This window comes from Lactuca serriola, chromosome 9 (genome assembly GCF_051521515.1).
Source record: "Lactuca serriola cultivar US96UC23 chromosome 9, Lser_US96UC23_V15, whole genome shotgun sequence".
Classification (NCBI taxonomy): domain Eukaryota; kingdom Viridiplantae; phylum Streptophyta; class Magnoliopsida; order Asterales; family Asteraceae; genus Lactuca; species Lactuca serriola.
In genome coordinates this window covers 1,668,950-1,678,569 of record NC_136416.1, presented here as the reverse complement: position 1 = coordinate 1,678,569, position 9,620 = coordinate 1,668,950, and the positions used below count along the sequence as shown (strand labels likewise).

Genomic DNA, 9,620 nt, shown 5'->3' with positions numbered 1-9,620 from the left:
ACGCTCTCGGTTTAACGTATTCTACGAATTTTGTTTAGATTTCTAAGGCTAAAACTCGCTCTATCGTAAATTTACTATTTACGCTTCCCGGTATTGAGTCGGTACCGCCGCGAAACTTCGTCGGGTCATAACTTCTTCGTTATAACTCGGATTTCGGCGCTCTTTATATGTACGGAAACCTTGTAACATATACTACAACATGGTTAAGATTATTTATTCTAAATAATCATTTGAAGAAAATTCATTTTCGACACTTGTTGCCTCTAAATTGACTAGTATGGTCCTACGGGCGTTACAAGAAACCACTTCCATGTTTCCTTGTTTTCTACTGCCACCACAGCCCATGTAATTGGGAAGATGTGGTTGTTTGCATCCCTGCCCATAGCTGCTAACAGTTGGCCTCTACATATACCCTTTAAAAAACAACCATCTACCCTTATTACCCTCCTACATGCTGCAATCCAACCATCCCTCACATCCTTAAAACAAACATACATTTTAGAAAAGTAAGTGGTGGAATCAGGCATGACAATCACATCTATCTTTACTGTTGAACCAGGATTTGTCCTCATTATTTCTTCACCATAACTCCATACTTTACCATAATGTTCTATCAAACTACCCTCTATCTCATCGAAAGCATATCTCCTAGCATTTCTACATTGAGTCACACTAACAATCAAGTTAAACTTTGTACTCACTTTGGCTTTCATTTTCCTTATGCTCATTTTGGGGTTCTTCAAAAGTTGATTCTTAAAATGCTTTCCAATCCATTTATATGTTACAATGGAACCAAGTTTGAAGACTTTTGAACAGTTATGGTCATCAACTAAGGACTTAATCTGGAAAGAACTTTCACTACTCATCCAGGAAGCCCACAGTCTAAAAGGACAAGAGGGATTCTTGCTATCTTTACAGCATATCACTAATAACCTCTGACCATCATTTTTCTCATAATAAAGATTGTACCCATTCTTCACTGCATAATAAGTCAAACAAATTTTCAATTCTAAGGGGTTAGAGAATCTCATACCTAGAATTGGCACCATTTTGTCCCATTTCTGGTTCTCATTATGGACAAGGTACACTAGTTTGTCATCCCCATTGTTGGTTTCAACCTCATCAGTTTCAAGCTCATCATTTTTATCCTTAGAAATACCTGACGCCCGATGTAAGAATTCATCACCAACAATCTTGTCAAGAGAAGGAATGTAACCATCTGCTTCATGCTCATATGGAATATCATCAGAAAGTTGTGAATATTTATGATCATCCACGTCTGGGTCAGAATAATACTCTTCACCATCTTCTAGTACTTCCATATCAGCTCAATCAAGTACATCTTCATTTTCATGGTCTATATACATATTCATTCTTAGACCAGCTTCATCACTATAACTCGTTTCAATAAACTTATAGTAGTCAGCATCATTCCCAATTCTCCTAATACCCTCTGCCAATGGTTTATTTCTAGTGCAGTAATATACATTATCGCAACTGCCTTCAATCAACTTTGCAACAAACAACTTAAACTCTTTGAGATCCATTGCACCAAAATCGACATCAGAGATTGAAACAACAACAGCGTTCAAGTACACTAATGGTTTTGGTGCGAAAAAACCATTATAATGTACATAAACTGTCAAATACTTACGGAGTTTGTAATTGGAGGCCATCTTCACTATAACACTCGCATTCACTACTTTTCTTCAATTTCATAACTGTATTCTTCTATTAAACCGTAACTGTAAGGAGAAAATGGGATGAAGAAGAAAAGGGTTTGCAATGTGTTCTAGGTCCACATAATACGACATGTCATCTCTAATTAAACGAGATAAACGGCAAAACAAATGATAACCGGTAGCGAGGGTTTTAGTGAGCAGGATTATTAAGTTCAATGGTATAATAAACACACAAAAAAAAAAGATAAGGGACCAAATGAGTTTAACCGGTAGCGAAGGTTTTGGTGAGCAGGATTATTAAGTTCAATGGTATAATAAACACATAAAAAAAAAAAAAAAAGATAAGGGTCAAAGATCATTTTGCTAGTAAAGACATACATACTTGTTTAAACATAATAAACACTTTGACCTCGCTCATTTTTGGTAAAACCATGAGGTCATCCTAATTATATAACGATACTAAAACACCAATGATGAGTAAAAATTCCAAATCTTTGGTTCAAATTTCATACGATTCAATTCAATGGAATAAGAGGAGTTATGATGAGTTACAATATAATTAATTTTGTTTTCTTTAGGAATATAAGGCATTCAACAATCAAATGTTCGTCTATTCTAATAAACTGCATTTTGCCATCCAAACAATCGTGTTCCATTACACTTAGTTTGGCTGTTCTTCATTGCCAAATGATTCCAAAAAGGGTCAAAAGATGGGAAGAGTTTTATTCACTCGCTCATAAAATCAACAAACAAACCTCCATTCTGCTGTTTGAACAGAATCCAAAGAGCCACAAACCATATGTTTTAAGATTTGACTGCGGGTACTTGCAAAAAAATAAACACAAAAATAGAATAGTATGCAGACAAAATTCATTGTATCAAGTGCTTTAATCTCCTTCTAAATAGAAATATTCCCAAACAAAACAAAACAATGACAAACAAATAACTAAGATAAAACGCAAGGCTAGTAAAGACATCCAATAAGCAAGTATAATAAACTGAAGAGATCTCACTTCTTGGATTTCTTTGTTGCCCTGAAATAAAAGGCATTTTCACATCAAGCAAAATTCATACAGTATAATGAAAAGTAAATACATAAACAGCAACAACACTCACTGTGCAGGTTGTGTAGCAGGTGTAGGTGTAGGTGTAGGTGCAGGTGCTCTCTCCTGAGGACCCTGAAACCAAAATAAAAGTAAGAAAGAATGAAGCAAAATCAATGACAAACTTTAATGTAAATATAAATAATATATACCTGTGCCAAACGTTCCTCTCTTCTGGCCATCTTCCTTTCCCTGCTTGCCTTATTCTTGGCACGTTTGGCCTCAAACTGGTCAGATAAAGTCTTCTCTCTGGCCTTCTCAGCCTTTGACTTGTGGATGCTCTCCATCAACACACGCTTGTTCTTGAAAACATTACCTTTAACCTTCATGTACATGTCATGGTACATATGCTTGTCAATCTTCTTCGACTCTCGGTACTTTCTCAGCAATCTCCTCAACACCCTCATCCTTCTCATCCATAGAATCTTAGTTGGCAGACGCGCCTCCCTGGTTCCCTTACGCTTACCTTAACAGTTCAACCTCACACAATCAGATCACACACACACACACACAACACAGATTTACAACTTTTCATTCAAAATATCAAAATACCATATCCAGAATGACGTCCTTTTCTCTTAGCCTCCTTCATGCGCCTTGCTCGAGATCGGGAGTGAATCTTCGTTGGCTTCCTGATGATAAATCCATCCTTCACCAACTTCCTGATGTTTTGACCTGAAAACAATAAACATGCCTCATTTTACATCAATCATAAAGCCATGAATCATATATAAAAATAGTAGACCATCTTATCATAGACCTATCCTAATATGTGATATTCAATCATGTTGCAAAACTGAACAAAAGACCATAAAGAAAAACAAATCGCCTGTCTGTGAAATTTAATTTATGAGCAGTAACAGAGTTCACATAAAAAAAAAAAACAAGACAATCAGTAATGAGGAAAGTAAATGAAAACGAAGGAGAGTAGGAACATACGAGAGTTGGCCATGGAGATCTCATTGCCTTCATTGGGATCGAGCCAAACCTTTCCTCTTCCACACTTGAGGACGCTGGCGGCGAGCCTCTTCTGTAGCTTCAGCGACACCATTTCCCTTTCACGGCTGCGTCTGCGAATAAGATGACTAGGGTTTTGTATGTGTGGTAAATAATAGCGCTTATATATTATAATCGATATCCACTTCCCCTTGGGCTCAACTATGTCTATCAAGTGGCTGTGGGGCTTTCTCATCTAGAAGATTGGCGGCCCAATGGATTGTAAACTGATTGATTTTTAGTCTACCTTTTTCTTTCTTTCCCAACAGCATATGCACACCACAATATTGATATTTAAATAAAAAAAAATAAAAAAAAAATAAAAAAAACACGAGAGTTATCTTTCAATAAAATATATTACAACCAACAAACTTTTAAGTTATGTAGTTTAAGAAATTAATTACATGATTGTGTGATGAGATAACCAACACTATATTTATTCTATTTTTACTTAGAATACTAGATGTTGCTGGTTTATTATTTTCACACATTAGTCTATTACATTTTGGAAGTCAATACATATCGATTGAAGGCAAATGGGCAACAAACTGCGCCGCTAGCTCTTTTTGGATGGCAAAACCTATTCTTTTGAAAACAACATTTGTGGATCTAGGAGATATGACATTAGAATGCATAACCCGTTGGACTCTGTTAAGGAGCTCCACCGCCTCTGGTGCGAAAAAATCAAATGTATCGAATGCAAAAGGAACAAACACATGTTGATTTTCTCTACATGCATTGTCGTGCTTTACCACTTTGCACGCAGCGGCTTTCAAAGCGGCATGCCCAGCTGCGAAACCTCCGCTCCCCAAACCAACGAGAGGAGATACACCAGTAAGATCCACGCACGCATGCTTCCCTCCTATCCATCCAAAGACCAAAATGTCAGCCGGTCTAAGTGTGGACCTGCCATCCTGCGGGTCCGTCAAAAAGTTCATTGGCGCTTCTTTCTTCACAGATATACCAGCACGCCGACAAGCATCAAAGAGAACATCCCGAACCACATCATGTCTATACTTGAAACCAGGGAGCTCTCTACAATGAACCGCGTGTTCCCCAAAAGTATCCAAACATGCCTTGCGACAAACTGGGCATATCTCGTCAATTGGGAATATGGGAATCATGAGGCGGTAACGAAGGATAGTTCGGTGCTCCACAGGAGACATATGTTGGCCAAGACCATCAATAGGGATAGTTAGCAGAAAATCTTGAGCATGAGGCGCCCACAGACACTCAAGGACTGCTTTCTGTCTGACAGTCATCTCGAAGTTGACTTCCATATCTTGGACGATTTTGCTAAAAAGGGCACACGCCAAAACTTTTTGGGATTTAGGGGGGGCGGTGTCCTTATTAGTGAAACCGCTACAGTCAAATCCCGGAATCGTATCACGGAGACGAGTCATAGCACATAGATAATCCGAGTCCATACCACATATGTCACTGTCACGTAAGATGTGGTATTGTAATGCCCAAGATTGGGCCCTCGAGGCTACAAATGTGTAAGAGGAAACCTCGTAGGCCGAGTACAAACCCAAACCACCAAAACGAATAGGTAAGGAAGCCAAGCGCCACTGAATGTCTCCAAAGAAGGGGCCTCCACATACCACCATATCCTCGATAGACCTGTGCAATCCCTTGTCAAAGAATAACGCTGCCTCTTCTATGTGTACCGGCTGACATGTTCTTAAACCAAAGAAAAGTTTTGCAATGCCCATACATGATCGAAGCAAAAGGAGCTCACTCTGTGGGTCACATAGTTGTGGAAGAAGGCCCATCAAATCAACAGCATTGACCACTCTTTTCATGGCCAGCCCGCTAATAAACCCCACGTCTCTGCTAACACCCCCCCCAAGGAGTTTCACCCCCAAAGAAGGTCTCCCTATCTCCGTAGGGAATAAATCAGCCCGAAGCTTCCTACCATCACATGAGGGCCAAAAAATCTCCGTTTTCTTGATGTTCAACTCGAGACCCAAACCTGGACCATGCAACCGAATTATGTTCAACACTCTAGCCACCTCCTCTGAATCCCCAATGACAGTCCCATCATCTAGGTACCAAGCATGGAGAAGGAGCTTACAATTGTCTCTAATCTTGTGCACAAGCGGATGCAAAACAAGGGAAAAAAGAAGAAGGACCAAGGGGTCACCTTGCTGCACCCCAGTGGCAGACCATATATGTTGGTCTCCGATATAAAGTCTCGCTGCTTGCCCGTACAAGAAATTCACCCACAAAGAAATGGAAGGGCACATCTTCTTAACCTCGTGGAGCAATGCTGAATGATCCACTAGGTTAAAGGCATTCGAAAAATCCACAGTCATCATTACAAGAGACCCATTAGCATGGTGTTCACTCAACACCCTATTGGCATTGTGTAACACAGCCTCAGCACCGCCAGGTACACCAACCCCAAACTAAAAATCATTAAGGTACTTGTCCATTTCTTTACCCACACCTTTCATGGCAACCTTGGAAACCAGGCGTCTCCATATAGTGCCTACTACAATCGGACGGATTCCGTTGTCAGGTTTAAGTAGAGGCGTGAGAGGAGCGGATGCAACAAACTCTGCCAAAATGGTTGGACATCTTCCTTCTAACCATAAATTAACAACTGGAGTGATAGCATGTATGAGATATGTGGCAATAGCAGACCCTTCTCCATAAAGGGCGTCTAGTAAGTGTTGAGCCCTCAAGCCATCTCTCCCGCAAGAAGTTCCTTTAGGGAAGGATTTGATGCAACTAAATACACAATCAAAGTTGGCTACAAGGGGAGGTTCAGAAATTATAGGGCTCGGCATGGATGGGGGTGGTCTGAAAGGGTGTTTGTCCTCCAAAGCTTTAATAGTATCACCATTATATGGTGCAACACCCGATGAGCATAACACTTTCACTGCTGCGGTAAAATGACCATCTGCAACCTTACGGAGGCACTGTTTGATGTTGGTGTTACTTGATATAGCCTCCTTCTAAAGGATGCCTCCACCCTGTCTCATAGCTCCAACCTCAGGATTGTCTAACATATTTTGAACTAACTTCGTGATACCACCCTCTTTCCCCCATGTATCCAAGGATTTCAGGATGGAGCTTTGCTGTAAAGATTTTCTATTCCCAGACCTACATTCTTGTCTATTTTTGGGTCTAAACACCTGCAATGTGCATCGGGGGAGAAGTAACAAACACATCCATGCCTCAACTGAGCCAGGTTGGGCAATCACCTTGTAAAGAGCGGTCTTCAAAGCCCGAGAGAAAGCAAGACGACAACTATGGGGGATACTCTTGACAGTAGTGATAGGCTCTTTAGAAACCCGATTAAGGAGCGCAACATCAAAAACCAAACCTCCAAGAGCATTTGTCACCGACTCGTTATTTGACGGCTTTGGGATACCGACAATATAACGACTTGAACCGTCATTCCCCGTAAGAAACCTCACACGACCACCCGGGTGATGACAATAACAGCTAAGAGCCTGCAAAGTCATACACTCCCCATACATCCATTGACCAAAGGCCTTCAAAGTTTCTTCCACTGCCGTAAATAGACCAACATCCCTAAAAAGAGCTTCACGTAACACACTTTTATGATCTTCGGTATGTAAATGATATATTTTTATAAATATATAAGTTGTATATGATGGGCTAAACTGCTAAAGTGACTAGTTAGAGGTGCGGGAACAACATATCCATAAAAATCACGTATTTGAAATCAATTATTTTGTGCAAGGCTATTTTGTTGATGATGTCGTATATGGTGTAAATTTTAGAGTTCGGTTCCGAATGATGAAATAGTTATTCCTGTACATAGTTGATGACATGAAAAATCGTGTAACGTCCCGAAATTACAAAGAGATTTTTCAACCAATTACACATTTGCTTCAAAAATCATTGCGTAACATTTGATTGATTGAAACCATACACTATCAGAGTTAAATTTACAAACCGTGGAAACGAACATCTTCGATGCGCCAAGCTCTTCACACGAACAACCTGCAAAAATGTTTAATCAACAACTGTAATCATAAAGCTTACTGAGTTCTCTGATATACCACATATCCCATCATACATGCAATGTATCTACACAATATCTCAACTCTAGCATCGAGCAACCAAATCTCCTAGTCATATACATATATCACGTAACGGGCCCAACCCAACTCACATAACGGGCTCCGCCCAACCATACATAATGACCCCCACCCAACTGTACATAATGGGGCCCGCCTAATGAGTAAGTAAATAGGCCTGACCCAACCTCCACTGCCAGGAGTCACCTCTTGGTCTTCCATACAAGATATAAGGTCATATGTAGTTAGAAATCAGATAAACAGTTGAGCAGATGATCCACCCAAGTGCAAACAATTAGACAGTAACATCACAATCATGGATTAAATCAAGGGTTCTTAGGCTCTCCAACTTAGACTACACAAAACCCAAACTATCACTACCACATAATCATATAGCATAAACACATGCCTAAACTAACATAGTACATTCCCATTATCAACTATACCTTAACCAATCATAACTCCCAACAATACCATACAATCAACATGCAAAATCCTATCGGTCTAGCGTACTAAAGCACTAAGTGTTCTAAGCTGCAAGGCATAACCATAACTTACCCTAGGTCACTAACATACTTGTATTCTAACAGTACATCTATCCTACCATGCAAATGATATAAAATGGAATACATGGCATAACGAGAAACTCACCTTAATTGCAAAACTGGAGAAGCACAACAACACACTAACTCCTTGCACTGATCAATCACTCGAACCAACTAACACCGAGACAAATAAATAATCAATCAACAACCAAATCCTCCAAGTTTGACCCTAATTCAAACTTGTCAAAAGTTTAAGGTCAACCTAGTCAAAGTCAACACCACGTCGTAAGCCTTCATTGGCTACATCATGGGAATGCAAGGACAAAACAGTCGCGATGTTGGGTTTTGCCACGTCGTGACCATTCCTTGGCCACGTCGTGATGCGACTACAGAAGCCAAAATTTTACATTAAGGACTTCATTCGTTAAGTCATTTGCTCCAACTTTCTAGAAGGCTTCCTTGCCTTCTAAAGAACCATAAAAATCATTATTTTATGGACATGCATGTCCAATGCATGTCTCTCCCATAACTAGGTCAAAAAGGGATCAGAAATAGAGTCAAAACTCCATGCATTGCACCAAAAAACAAGAGAGACTAGATCTGGAAACATATGATAACCAAGGGACCTCAAAAAGTGATAAAGTTGCCAACTTTTTCCAAATCAAATAATAAATCATAACCACTAATCATGAAGGAAAAAGGCTCAAAACTTAGATCCACAAGAGATAAACCAAGAAGATGGGAACTTAGAGACTTACACAAGTCGAAAAGGTGCACCAAAAGATGTAGACAAACTTACTAGTTGATCTTTTTTTCAACAAAGTCTTCCTTTAACCTCCAAGTGACCAAAACACCATCAAAGAGCAAAAAGGAAAGAATAGAGGCTAGGGTTTCATCTAGGGATGATACAAGCTAAATAGAATGACCTAACCCTATATTTAAGGCCCTTAAATACGAAGGAAACCCTAAAAATTATGGGTTTGGGTTGCAAAGTTCACCACGTTGTGACACCCTTCATGTCACGTCATGGTGACCATCCGAAATATGCACTCTTCATTTGGCATGCCACGCCATGACACCCTTCATGTTACGTCATGGCATATGGTTTTCCTCAAAGACCATGCCTTTGACTCCTTTATACCATCAGTTGATCCATTATGGGAAACGGGTGTTACAAATCGATTTTCATATGTTTGTAGTTTTGTAGTTTTTGCAATGTTTTGAAAATTGAACCGG

The 9,620-nt window shown here is 39.7% G+C and overlaps 2 protein-coding genes across 2 annotated transcripts; both read right to left on the bottom strand.

The window, feature by feature from the left end:
- Positions 1–272: 272 nt before the first annotated feature.
- Positions 273–1,322, bottom strand: LOC145073008 (uncharacterized). Its single transcript, XM_079019551.1, has one exon. The coding sequence runs from the start codon at positions 1,320–1,322 to the stop codon at positions 273–275; it is 1,050 nt and encodes a 349-aa protein (XP_078875677.1).
- A 1,233-nt stretch (positions 1,323–2,555) lies between these two features.
- On the bottom strand, positions 2,556–3,891 carry LOC145073128 (large ribosomal subunit protein eL19y-like). Its single transcript, XM_079019687.1, has 5 exons — positions 3,725–3,891; positions 3,338–3,460; positions 2,938–3,251; positions 2,799–2,860; positions 2,556–2,716 (listed from the first exon to the last, which is right to left on the bottom strand). The coding sequence occupies exons 1-5, from the start codon at positions 3,834–3,836 to the stop codon at positions 2,692–2,694; spliced, it is 636 nt and encodes a 211-aa protein (XP_078875813.1). The 5' UTR covers positions 3,837–3,891; the 3' UTR covers positions 2,556–2,691.
- Between the last annotated feature and the right edge of the window lie 5,729 nt (positions 3,892–9,620).